The sequence below is a fragment of the Durio zibethinus genome, chromosome 14 (genome assembly GCF_047325235.1).
Source record: "Durio zibethinus cultivar Kanyao isolate XHJ-2024 chromosome 14, ASM4732523v1, whole genome shotgun sequence".
Classification (NCBI taxonomy): Eukaryota; Viridiplantae; Streptophyta; class Magnoliopsida; order Malvales; family Malvaceae; genus Durio; species Durio zibethinus.
Genome location: NC_143175.1, coordinates 25,288,147 through 25,301,631, shown reverse-complemented (window position 1 = coordinate 25,301,631; position 13,485 = coordinate 25,288,147). Strand labels below are relative to the sequence as shown.

Below are 13,485 nucleotides of genomic sequence, written 5' to 3'. Positions count from 1 at the left end.
CTGAATATTTTTTATTTGAGCAATTGATTTTTTTTCTAGTGTTATGATTTTAAAAATTCAATTTCTTATTTCTTGCATTAAAAAAATGTTCCATATCTATTTTCTTTATTAGTACTAATACTCCTTTTGTACATGTCAAAAGTCTATTACTTTATATGATTAATTTATTCCCTGGCGAGCCATGACCATTGCCATTAATCCGCTTTAAAAAATTTAATTCTGCTTGGTCAAGGGGACCATTAGGAGGATCCGAAAGACTCGAAGTCAAGTCATACCACTTTCCCAACATAACTAAACTCAAATACAATCAAACAGGTATACTTCTGGCTTAACCTTGATTCAGATACTTCTCTCACATCCCCAAAACCAGAAAAAGAAAATGCCCTCAGATCAGACCCTTTTTCACTACAGCCTGCTTAGTCTCTACCTAATCGTCCTACCGACATGGGTGAGCCTCAACTTCCTCCAGGCCCCTTATGGCAAGCACAACCGCCCTGGCTGGGGCCCTACCATGTCTCCATCTTTAGCTTGGTTCCTCATGGAAAGTCCCACTCTTTGGCTCACTTTCTTGCTCTTTCCTTTTGGCCAACATTTTTCCAACCCAAGGGCATTCATGTTGATGACTCCATTCATCTTTCACTACCTTAACCGTACAGTCTTTTACCCTCTTCGCCTGTCAAGGAGCAACAACCAATCTAGGACTTTTCCGGTGAGTATAGCGCTAATGGCTTTCGGATTTAATCTATTGAATGCTTATTTGCAAGCCAGGTGGGTGTCGCACTATAAGAATGACTACGAAAATGACAAGCTGTTTTGGCGGAGATTTCTTGGTGGATTGCTGATTTTTATGGTTGGCATGTGGGTGAATATTTGTGCTGATAAAGTCTTGGTGGGGCTAAAAAAACAGGGTGGTGGCGGATATAAGGTCCCAAGAGGGGGGTTGTTTGACCTGGTGAGCTGCCCTAACTATTTTGGGGAGATTCTGGAGTGGTTTGGATGGGCGGTGATGACATGGTCCTGGGTGGGTTTTGGGTTCTTTCTCTACACGTGTGCCAACTTGGTGCCTAGAGCTCGTGCCAGCCGCCGTTGGTATTTGGAGAAGTTCAAGGACGATTATCCCAAGGACAGAAAAGCTGTGATCCCATTTCTCTATTGAAGGTTTCGATTTCCCAGCCCACTTATCACAATATCAACGAAGTAGAGCCTGATACCTCTCAGAAAAAAAGAAATAGAAGATTTGATTCAATGATAAATGTTGTAGTTTTGAGTGGTTTGACTTAGTTTAATAAAAATTGGTTTTCATTTTTGTTATGATTTGTACCCAGTTCATACGACAAACAAAAATGTAGCATCGGGCTGCATGTAAAATGTTGACCGTTATCATCCCAAAGAAGGAAAATATTGGTCGTTGGGAAGAGTCAACATGATAGTATTTGCGTAACCATGACACCCACTGCTTTCTCTGCCAGAGGAAGCTTCTGACTTAACCCTGTTTTACTTTATCACCATCCATGTTATGTATGCATTGAGGTTGCCAACAACAAAATCTGTAGCGAGAATATCCAGGCAATGTAGCGAATTTATTCTAGGAGCTGCTTCCCATGAACCCTGAGACGGATGGATTACCTGCAAGTAGTAAAGCATAGATCTGCCCCATTTGCTCGGCAAATCATCAACAAGACAGAAATAATTTGCAACTACAAGATACATTTTGGACAAGGGGAACCAATCATTACAGCATCTTGCATTTCCATAGACTACTTAAGGAAACATGATTCTGCCATTGGCAGAAAAAAGTATATAATATGATAACATAGAAATTGGATGCATTTAAACTAATCGGTCAAAACAGGGGGAAAAAAGAGGAGCATGTTAGTCCTGATATTTGGAAGCATATGCCATTGGGTTCCCCAAGCAATCACAAAAGCTATACAATGTTCTTTGTCTAGGGGTAAAGAGAAACACATTCTCCCAATAAATAAAAGAAAAGAAAGCAACACCCAATTGGAAAATTTTTAACAACATAATTCAAAATGGAGAAATTCGGGTTTAAAAAAATGGGGGAGAAAGGGCAATAATTGTTGGCAATAGCCAATCAGTATCATAGATGCAAAACCTTGTGCCCTCCGGCCTGCAGGTGACAGTGGAGGACTTGGTGACACTTGCAAGGCTTGAGGTTGAATAATCCCTCTAGAAGAGCTTGATGCAATTCTAATTCTTTTGTCAAACTTCAAACACCATCAACATTCTGACAGGAGTAACAAGAAATTACAGAATATACAAGTCAATCGTACAAATCAAATAAACTAGCAGAGTTATTAAAATTTAATAATGGAACTTATAAATTAGGGTAACCACTCTTTAATAAAAGAGTGTCCATTAATAATTAATAGTTGTGATAATTAGCAGATATTAGTTACACATGGAACAACAAAATACCAGTGAATTTAGACAAGGTTCAGATATAGTTACACATGGAACAACAAAATACCAGTGAATATCGATAATGTTCAGATATCTGCATTTCTTTCCCTAATTGTAACAGAAAAGAAATACTAAATGCGTTTGATAGTAAACTAGTTATAACTATTCCAGGCATTTATTATAAATGGTATAAATACTTAAGCATCCTAATAAAATGATGTCAGAAATCTCGATTATTCATCAGAAATCTAAAGCAAAAAGAGAACCAGATAATGTATAATGCCAGGATCTACATACGCTAAGCAAAGCTGCAGTTTGCACCCACATTGATCTCTAGTCTAGGTTCCTCATACTTGGTTTCCTTTTGCAAACTTCTATCAGTACCAGCAGAAGATTGTATGGCTTCAGAAATTTCTGCCTTCAACTCTTCATGCTTCCCCTTTAATTCTGACAAGCTGGGAGCTTCTAAAAGTCTTTGCTTAATCTGTTGTTCTAGAGCCTCAATCTTACTTTTTGACTGAATATCAGGTCTCTTTCCTGCCTTTGCTATCTCCAGCTTCAATGACTCAATCATATTTTTCAACTCAGATGAATTGACAACATTTTCAATTCTCTTTTTAATTTCTTCACTTAAATTATCCACCTTGTTTTTTAAGACTGAGAGTGAAGTTCGCTCACTTAGGACTTTTGCATTAGATTTTACAACCTCAACATCCAAACCCATGGACTCAAGAGCATTAACCATTTCCAATTCTATCTCTTTCTTCATATTCAGAATTTTGTCCTTCAGCCCTTGATCTAAATCCACAAAGCTGGATGAAGCAGAATTTTGAACCTCAGCCTTTAATGCTTCAAGCTTCTCATTTATCTCAGGCCGACCCATGACTTCATTTAACCTCCTATTAACTTCCTGCTTCAGTGTAGCAGCCTTTGAGAGAATTTTGGCTTTAGAAAGCTCCTTCAACATGTCAAGCTTATATTTGAGGGTTGTGTAGTTTGGAACTGCTGATAGTCGCTGGTTGAACTCGTGTTTAAGCTTCTCAGCCTTATCCATTATAACAGGATTCATGAGTTGATCTCTTGAATTTACTTTTAAAGCTTCTTCTCTCAGCATCTCAAGCCTGTCCTTCAAGCCCATGGCTTTAATGGCCTCAGAGTATTCATGATCAACCTCCTTTTTCAATTTTTCTATTATGTCCTTCAGAGCCAACTCAGGAGGCTTGGTGGATGACTCCTTGGCTTTCAAGATTTGCTGTTTCAAATTTTCTACCTCACCCTCCAACAACTCTGCCTTTGAGGTTCTACGAACAGTTTGTTCTTTCTTTTTCATATTGACCTTCTTCTTGGGATCTACTGGGACACCTTCTTGGTACAAACCCAGTTTCCTAAACTTAAGCATGCGATGCTTTAGTAGCGCTTCTGTGTCCATTGGCGTGAGCTCCTGCAGAATAAACTTTTGTTAATATATTACAATATGATTCTTGACGAAGAACTGCTGCTAGTGGAACTCACATCCATTGTTTTGTTAATTGCAGCTTTTATTTGTAGCGAAGTCCAAGCTGGATCTGCATGAGCACCACTGAGTGGCTCCTACCAAAAGTAAAAATAACTCTCAGATGCCATGGAGATTAACATAACTTCCAAAAGGAAACAACAAATCAGGAGCAATATTCAATCTAAAGCTGTACAGATGCTTTGAAAACCAAATGTAGCATTTCGTCAAACATCAGATGGAGATATGAAGTACATAAATCACACTTATATATTGTAAAAGGCTTTTGTTTATAAAGAATATGCTAAGGGCGGGTTAGCACAATGGTGCCCTTAGCAGTCAACTTTGATACATGAAACTGCCTGTAGTAGGTCTAAGTTATCATGGTTTTTGTAATGCCTAGAAGTAGGGAAGAAGAAACAAAAAAAGAAAAGAAAAAAGCAGAAAAACTAATTCATAGAAGATATGAGAGCAAAGATGTTAATTACAGGAATGATTCCATCACAAATTTGAAGCTTGCGCAACTCTGGGGCAGTAATCTTCAGCTGCTTAGCTGCCTGCATAGATAAAAACTTTAAATGATCTATCATAAAAAAAATCAGTAGTAAAAGATAAGACCAAAAGTGATAACTGTTTTCAAACCTTTGGAGCAGCTTTGGCACTCTTCCACAAAATTGCAGCACATGCCTCCGGGCTATACCATTAAAAAAATCAAATCAGAGAAAAAGAACATCAGCACACGTAGACATGGCAATAAAAATGACCCACATATACAGAATTTACCCAGGTACCATGAAGAAAAATAAAGATTTATCGAATAGGGTATGGAAGGCCAGATTGTATGTAGCTAATTAAATTCAATAAAAACAATATAAAAAATCTCAAATCACCTGGCAACATAAAAGACTGCATTTTCCAGCATTAATAACTTATTAGCACAGCCAATGGCCAAGGCACCACCAGAGCCACCTTCCCCAATAACAATAGAAACAATTGGGACCTTCAGACCAAACATGGTCCTTAAATTATGTGCAATAGCTTCACCCTACATGAATGTAATGCATATAAATCAGTGAGCCGACATTAAAAGTGAATATGGTAAGCTTCAGACTAAATAGTGCTCATACTTGACCCAGCTCCTCAGACTTAAGGTCCGCATATGCCCCAGGAGTGTCAATAAAAGTAACTATAGGGAACCCATGGTGATCTGCATAATACATCATGCGTAGAGCCTTCCTGTAACTGTAAGCGTTTCATAAATGTCAGTTAAAAGTGACATATTCCCTCTTTCAAATAAAATGAAATTTTCAAAGGTACCATCCAATATGCAAGTTTTGTTCAACTTACCCATGGGGTGTTGGCATTCCAAAGTTACGCTGAATATTCTCTTTAGAATTTCTACCCTTTTGGTGACCCATAAACATGTACCTCCTACCATCTATGGATCCTATACCAGTAACAACAGCTGGATCATCGTACCCTGCTCGATCTCCATGAAGTTCCACAAACTGGCCATATTGGAATATGCAAAAGACATTTATTAAGACAATTCTTCACCATCCACTCACTGAATGTTAAGGATAATGTTGATGATTTGAAAGATGAAGAGAATGTAACCACCAAACCTTATCAGTAATGCTAAATACATGATCAAGGAATGTAGGTCTCTTGGGGTGCCGGGCAATGTTCACACGTTGTATAGGGGTAAGATGTGTGTATAATTTCTTTCGAGCCTGAAATAATAACAGAAAGGGTGAGAAGAATTAAAACTGGAAACCACCAACATGATTATGTGTCAATATCTTTGACAGAGCATCAACCTCTTAAAATGCACTTAAAATTTGATAATTAGCACAAAGCTCAGGCACAAAAATATGGACATTGCAAACAGCAAGCTTGATGCACAATTGCATATTACATTATTTTTTCTTACACATCTGTAAGAAGTGAAAATTCTGTTTTATAAATTGATAGAAAGCAAAAAAGTAATGCAAAAACCATCATATACTAAGAAAGAAAATTATCGTGGTTAAATTTCATGGAAAGTTTAAATTTTGGCAATTACAAGAACATGAAACAGTGGAAAAGTCTTTCCCAAAACTTTGAATTAAGCTTCAAACTATGAAAGTAACATACCAGGCTTGCAGCACAGACTTCTAGATAAAGAAGAACTATAGATTTTGGAGTTTAACACCATAGAATTTCAAGCAATGATGCAATTGTTCCATTATTGATCATCCTTGCAATAAATGAATGAAAGCAAAACTAAAGCCAAGTACTATAATCTAATTCTAAATAACCAATAATGAATGCCATAGCAAGTGAAAAAACAAAAACATTGGTCGCCCAATATGAAGAATAAAACTTCCAGGCTTCAAATATAGCTCTGGCATAATTAAAAATTAGAACCCACATAAACAAATTACATACTTCAACTTCACTCTCATTAACAGGCTGAATAGGTGTTGATTCAAAAAATTATATTAAACACATAGCTCAGAAATTTTATCACTACATAGAAGGAACAAAAACACTCTCACATGTATCAAACTTAATACTTAAACCTGTTGATATTTATTCTCCAATGATAGAATCTGGTCACCGAAATCCAAGCCTATTTCATTTGCCATCCTCCTCACCTGCATTCAAAACAAGCACAACATTTGAAGCAATCACAAGCATATTAATATCAACTAAATCAACAATCACCAAAAATAAGGAGTTACGTCAATAATCTTCTTCTCTAAATCAACAAGGGGCTTCTCAAAATCCAAAGTAACAGGCTTTTGCTTTTCTTTCAATGGCTTGAAATGGGAGAGATGAGTTAGGATTCCACCTTTCACATTTGGATCCGGATCTGCAGGCCACGGGTGTTCATGCTTCTTTACTTTCTTAATCTTTGCAGCTACAGTTATATCCCTCCTTCTCACGGCAAATCGTGCCTTTTCTAGGGTTTTAAGAGGGATCCCATACAAGCCGTTACTGGAGCTCCGAAGAAGATCTGAAGCTGAAGTTCCGGTAACCGCTGCTGGAGAATACGATATCGAAGTCATCTCTTACTCCTAACTTTGATTCTCCAAACTCTACAATCAAAATCCAAACAGTTGAACCTCCAAATTTCAATCAAATATTTAGAATAAAAAAAGTCAATTTCCTTAAAGAAAAGGAAGAAATTAATAAAGGAAGTTCCTATTTTAGCTTTCCTCTGAGTAAATAAAGTAACATTTTGATCTCTGATTTTTCCATAAAAAGAATCTCCCAATTAATATTTCTTAGCACGTAGTTTACATATAATCGATCTGAATATGCACATTTTAAACTGAAAAATACAAAGTTGAAACCTCATTCTTCCCTCCATTTTATCAGCAACCAAGCAGAACATTAAAATTAAAGAAAAAAATAGAATAAACAATGACGATATATGAACCAGCATGAATCAAAGTAAATTTTAAAAAATAAAATATAAAAGAAGCAGCTGATATTAGTCAGAGATTTACCAGAAAGAGAAACAAGATCGGAGAAAGAGGATGCGACAGAAAAGAGTTGAAAAGTTGGAGAAGAGAAATGAGATTATCATAAATCCAAGGAAAGAGGAAAAAAAGAGAGATCTTCGTGGAGATCGTCAATCCAAGGCCTTGTTTGGTTCAAACTTTAAAAAAGAGAGTGGGAAGCACTCTGTCGATACTTCTTATGCGAGCGAGCGGGAGAGACAGAAAAAGAAGGAGAAAGTGAGCTGTACCAAAAAGCCAGCTTTTTTGGGTTTGACAGTTGAAATAAAGGGGCGTTTTGGTCCTGTTATTGTTACTCCGGCACGTGTTGCAGTATTGTTGCGGATGGGCTCGATTCGAATTTGATTGATACGATGATACCTCTCCTTGGTCTCGCCTCCGGACCTCTCTCCAGCCCACGTGGTCCTGCTTTTTGACTTTGGTTTTAATTTATGACGGAAAAAAATTGAAAATTTTGAAAATTAATTTAAAATTATAATATTAAACTCATTGAATTTTTTTATTTAATTTAGATCAGATATTAAATTTATATGTTAAATTTAAATAAAATTTTAAATCAAAAAGTAAAAAAATAAAAAAAATAAATTAAATTGAATTATATAGTTTTTTAATTTTTATATATTTTTAAATTTTTATAAAAAAAATTAATAAATTTATATTAAAATAATATATAAATTTTAAAAAAATTAAAAATTAATAAATCAAATTGAATCGAATCAATAAAATTAATTCAATTTAGTTTAAATTCAATGAAATTTTAATTTAAATTTAAATTAAATTTTAAATTTTATAATATTATATAATATTTAAAGAAATCGAATCTAAATTATCACCTTTAATTTTAACTCCATTTCTTATTTATTTGGTTTGGTTAATAAAATTTGTATAAAATATTAAGAAGGTACGTATTGTTGAAAAAATTTAAGTCCGTTTGTTAGGTTAGGTAGTGTGAAGATTGAGTTAAATTAACTAATCGCCACCCCTTTTTGCCCCACTTTCCTCTCTTAGACATTTTTTATAGTTGGGAAACAAGTGCTTCGTATCTAAAGAAATTTAAAAAGTCTATAATCATGTTTTTTTATTTAAAAAAAAGTAATCAAATAGTCATTTTTTTTATTAAATATATTTATTCATACAATTTTTTTTTTGTATAAACATATTCATTCAAAATAAAATTAATATTTTATTAATATTTTAAATTTTTAAAAAATAAAATATTTAAATAAAATAAATTTATCCATTAAACAAATTCAAATGTCAAATCTTTAACTTCTAAAATTATTTGACTAATTAAAAAAGTTCTTAACAAATTTAATTGACTTGATTCACTTTAATATTTAGTTTAATTATTTAAATAATACAAATAATTTTTGTAAATTACATATAAATAATCGTATTTTAAACTATTAACAATTAAACTCTAATCTTACTCTGACTCACCGAAACTTTTTTAGACTTTTAATTCTTAATTGTGTTGTCGGTTCCTATCATATCGTTGTGATCTGTACCTATCAACTTTTGCAGTTACTGCTAATGCATTCAACGACTTGATTTTTGGGGAGGAGAGTCAGAGCTCATGGTTAGTGTTATTTTGATGTATATTTGTAACACTCTCTTGCTTTTTAAGTTAATATACTCGAGTTCCGAAGAGGATGAGTTATTATTGCGTTTGCAAGAACTTCCTCTGCCTTCTATTTTTATTGGGGACAGAGTGAAAAATACCGTTCTTGAGAGCTAATTTTAGCCTTCAATTTACAGCGTTATATTGTTTAATTCACAAAGAGGCCTGCCATTTACTCATAATCATATCTCCCTTTCTCTGTGCGCATATTTGCAGCTGTCTATAGCCAGTTGTTTGGTGAAACAATAGATGCTGATTAACGGCCATGAACTCTGTCCCAGGTGCTTTCAAGATTGTCTGATCAGCCAATAGTTGTTTATATCCCAGAGCATGAGGTATGCTTTGTCCTCAGCGGATAAAAACATTGCCCTATTGTCGATTAGCTGCTGGATCAATTAACATGTCATTAAAATTAATATTTAAAAATTACAAATTTAAAAACATTTATGTGTAATATTTTTTCAACCAGATAAATATTAAGAGAGATATTTAAATTTAAATTAAGAATTTCGGAAGAAAATTTTGCCATAGTTGTTGAAAATCTTAGGCTGGTTTGCCTGATTTTACGCTCCAATTATAATGATTTTTTTATCCTATCTTTTTGTTGTTTAATTAGGCCTTTTTCTGGTGACATTTACAAGACCAAGTATTGTTTGCTAAACTTGCATTATCCCAGATGCCAGCCAAACCTTTATTTCAAGTTCCATTCATGAACGAATGCCACGGATTCTAATTGCCTACGCATCCACTGACTTATAAATTTCTAGGTGCTCCATGCATGTGTGCATCTGCCTGACTGCCTCTACATGCATTTGACGTTTTCATCCTCTCAGTTTGTTGCTTGCATTAATTTATTTATTTTGTGTTTCCAATATTACAGCATAGAAATGGTGGATATGGCTCAGGTTTTACTCAGATTGCAGAGCATGGATCTGAGTTCCGTAAGGGCTCCAGAAAAGGAAAACCCAGGAAAGTTACAGCGGTAGAAACCATTACGATCTGCTTGTCTGAGAAATGGATTAAAACACTGAATCTTACCGACATGAATATGATTAACAGCACAGGGGGGGTTTTCTCGACACATTGTTGTATCTTTCATCATGGAAGATGTGTCATTGCACTCTTTTATTTTTTTGGTTAATCAATGTAAACTTTTTGTCGTTTTGTTGTGTACTTTTCTTGGATCAACTGTGTTTCCTGCTCTATGATTTCAGGTTCATATCAATCTTATCTATTCTCCTAAATGTTTGACCGGTGGTTACTGGTTAGAAGTTTGAACATTGAATGAATGGAGGCCCATGACTGAAACCCAAAGTCAGACTTCAAGCCCTGCCTTGGCCTGTTGTGACAAAGCGTGCCGATTTAACCTCCATTTAAAATTACCAAGGAACCCAGAAGGGAAATAAACGAGGTTTGCACGTGGCAATTGGTCCTTTGCAGGTGCTGAATTTTCCCAAAACGTCCAAGCAAAGCTCCTTTTTTCTCTTTCTTTCGTCATCATCTTCTTCCTTTCGTTGAAGCCGAAAAGCTTTGGTTTTTGATAAAGAAAAGAAATAAAAGTTATCAACGGATAAGGGCCTTTGTTTAAGGATTTATTCATTTGATTTAATTGACTGGGTTGGGGCGATGGAGGGAGCGAGCAACGGAGGGATGTTGTACCACGAGGTACAAGAGTCTAAGCTATGTGCTGTCCATTGCGTCAACACGGTGTTGCAAGGACCTTTCTTCTCCGAATTCGATTTAGCGGCTTTGGCCTCAGATCTCGACACCAAGGAGCGCCAGATGATGCTCGAAGGCACCGCCATCGCCTCCTCCGCTGGCGATTTCCTCTCCGAGGAATCCCACAATGTCTCCCTCGGCGGCGACTTTAGTATCCAGGTTCTTTTTTCTCTCTTTCCTTTGCTCTTGTTGCCAAGATTGGATGGTAGATAACGGTAAAACCGAGAGTACAGTGTCAAATTTTGGTTATTTTGTTGAAAATGTCAAAGCTTGTAGTTGCTCATAATGTGGAAAGATAAGGGAAGAAAAAAAGAGCTTTTTGTCAGATAATATCAATTATAGTTGAAAGTTTAGTTCTTTGGAGTTTCAGTAATTAGGATTAGCAGTTTGGTGACGGAATTGTTAGATTCAGACATGGATGATTTGAATTTTTCTGTCGGTTTTCTTGTGATATAGTACCGTACAATTGGTATGGTATTGAGATTTTACTTTTATTGACTTCGAAATTATGATTGTTTCAATAGGTTAAAACCCAAACTTTTTGTGTATTGAAGTAGCTGGTTGTCTTAATTTTCTACTTGAGTTTTGTTAGTTAAACCAGCGGTCCGACTTTTGCATCTATTGCTGAGTGAGCCTGATTACATACATTAATATGTTTGATCCAGTATGTTTTCGGTCATATCATATTAGGCAACTTGCCCTTGAACGCACATACGTGGAGAGTGTAATTCAGGTGGTGCAATGTGTGAATCACTTGAAAATCTACATGCATAGGCAAGACGTTGTGCATCTTCATTTCACTCAGTATAGAATGCATTGATTATAAGGATATAATTGGTGCAACTGCTGATCAAAATATCAGCCTCACATGTCTGGCTTTTCCATATAATCCAGCTGACTCCTGCAATACACTTTTTTTTCTAGTATTCTTTATGGTTGATGTAGAAAGCAACATGCCAATACCCAAAAAAGGCCTACTGCATGTGTTTAAACCGGGAAAGAGGAAGACATTCAGTAACCAATTGTTAAATGCTCTCAAGTCTTATCGAAAAACATTAGCATCTTTAGAAGTATAACCTAAAGGAAAAGGCTTTCTTTCTCATAGTGAAACACATGAGAATCTTGATATGTAGATTATTTCTGGCATATTAGGATCCTGTCAATGCTGGTGGTTGGGGCAATTATCAAGAAGTAATGTAGGATAAGACATTCATCTTGAAATTTCTTTATGATAATTTCCCTCTATGGTATCTTCAATTTTAGGTGGTTATTGGCATCTACAGTTGGTTTTTACATATAAATGCCATGTCATATATATCTCCTTTGAGATATAGCAAAAGAATACACTTGATACAGTCAAAGTTTGTACCTCCATATGCCTAAAGCATGCTTCCTAATACGTGAATATATCAAGTTTAGGACTTAGGAGCCATTCATATATATCTTGAGAATAGCATTAGCAAGGTTAAATTAGAAATGCTATTGGCTTCTTTCCAAATCAGGTGGCTAGGAAGGTGGGTGAACCGTTACTGACTTTAGGGTATTTGTTAGCAACTTTGCATGATTTTGCCTTGCATTTTCCTTTATAATGACATTTCAATGACCATTCATGCATGCCCACACATGGTTATCAATTCAATACTTACATGTAAGATGACCATGATTTGGCACAAAGAACTCGGTTAAGGTATTTTATTGCTGTTACTTATGCTCTCTCTCTCTCTCTCTCTCTCTCTCTCTCTCTCTCTCACACACACACACACACACACACACACATCTTCTTCCCCTATTTAGTGTTGAAAGGAGTCCTCTTGTTTCCTTTTGATTGTTCAGACAAGTGCATGTGTATGTCTGATCTATTTTTACGATGACTCACATGTAGCATTTATAGCGTTGTCCTGATGATATCTATTCTGAAAATTCTTGTTCATAGGTTTTGCAAAAGGCTTTAGAAGTCTGGGATTTGCAGGTTATTCCCTTTGACTGCCCAGTTGCTGAGCCTGCCCAAATTGACCCTGAGCTGGAAAATGCATTCATTTGTCATCTGCATGACCATTGGTTTTGTATCAGGAAGGTTAATGGAGAATGGTATAATTTCGACAGTCTTTATGCAGCCCCACAGCACTTGTCAAAGTTTTATCTCTCAGCCTATCTGGACTCATTAAAAAGGTCTGGCTGGAGCATTTTCCTGGTGAGGGGAAACTTTCCAAAAGAGTGCCCCATTGCTTCCTCTGAAGCTTCTAATGGTTATGGGCAGTGGCTATCTCCTGAGGATGCTGAGAGGATAACTAAATCGTGTAACTTAACACAGGCTCTTCCTCAGAGAAACAATATGGCTCAACAGCATCCTGAGCGGTTCCTTTCATTAGAGACAGATATGCAAATGCTTTCAGATATGGAAGATGACGACTTGAAGGCTGCAATCGCTGCCAGTCTGATGGATTCATCCCCAGCCACAGCCACTGCTGAAGCTAACACTCCTAAAACTGAAAATAAAGATAGCCGGGAAAAAACTGCATGACAGAAAATTTCTTTTTGATATATATTTACTGGGCAAGTGACATTGATTCATGTCAGGTTTTAGATGGTTTGAACAAACATCTTCGGCACGAGGTTGCTGCATTGTGCAGTACATACATTCATTACATATATTTAAGATTGTAAAAGGCGCTAGTATTTATGCTGATAGTCTATAGATGATCTCTGCTTCAGGGTTTCAG

General features: G+C 35.9%; 3 protein-coding genes across 7 annotated transcripts; 2 read left to right on the top strand and 1 right to left on the bottom strand.

Moving 5' to 3' along the window:
* Positions 1 to 247: 247 nt before the first annotated feature.
* DET2 (3-oxo-5-alpha-steroid 4-dehydrogenase family protein) lies at positions 248 to 1,311 on the top strand. Its single transcript, XM_022887626.2, has one exon. The coding sequence runs from the start codon at positions 380 to 382 to the stop codon at positions 1,154 to 1,156; it is 777 nt and encodes a 258-aa protein (XP_022743361.1). The 5' UTR covers positions 248 to 379; the 3' UTR covers positions 1,157 to 1,311.
* Positions 1,312 to 1,806: 495 nt separating this feature from the next.
* On the bottom strand, positions 1,807 to 7,757 carry LOC111294347 (acetyl-coenzyme A carboxylase carboxyl transferase subunit alpha, chloroplastic-like). Of its 5 annotated transcripts, none has more exons than XM_022887624.2 (12): positions 7,414 to 7,682; positions 6,643 to 6,999; positions 6,481 to 6,555; positions 5,542 to 5,649; positions 5,264 to 5,424; positions 5,044 to 5,158; positions 4,807 to 4,961; positions 4,559 to 4,610; positions 4,405 to 4,473; positions 3,937 to 4,014; positions 2,722 to 3,865; positions 1,807 to 2,248 (listed from the first exon to the last, which is right to left on the bottom strand). In XM_022887624.2, the coding sequence occupies exons 2-11, from the start codon at positions 6,967 to 6,969 to the stop codon at positions 2,723 to 2,725; spliced, it is 2,283 nt and encodes a 760-aa protein (XP_022743359.2). In that variant the 5' UTR covers positions 6,970 to 6,999; positions 7,414 to 7,682; the 3' UTR covers positions 1,807 to 2,248; position 2,722. The 5 variants fall into 5 exon arrangements, with proteins under 5 accessions (XP_022743359.2, XP_089600274.1, XP_089600275.1 ...); XM_089744148.1 differs by having other exon boundaries at positions 2,750 to 3,865; positions 7,414 to 7,664; XM_089744149.1 differs by lacking the exon at positions 7,414 to 7,682 and having other exon boundaries at positions 6,753 to 6,867.
* Positions 7,758 to 8,924: 1,167 nt separating this feature from the next.
* On the top strand, positions 8,925 to 13,484 carry LOC111294525 (ataxin-3 homolog). The gene is made up of 4 exons (XM_022887880.2): positions 8,925 to 9,004; positions 9,263 to 9,381; positions 9,927 to 10,924; positions 12,699 to 13,484. The coding sequence occupies exons 3-4, from the start codon at positions 10,673 to 10,675 to the stop codon at positions 13,284 to 13,286; spliced, it is 840 nt and encodes a 279-aa protein (XP_022743615.2). The 5' UTR covers positions 8,925 to 9,004; positions 9,263 to 9,381; positions 9,927 to 10,672; the 3' UTR covers positions 13,287 to 13,484.
* Position 13,485: the final 1 nt, after the last annotated feature.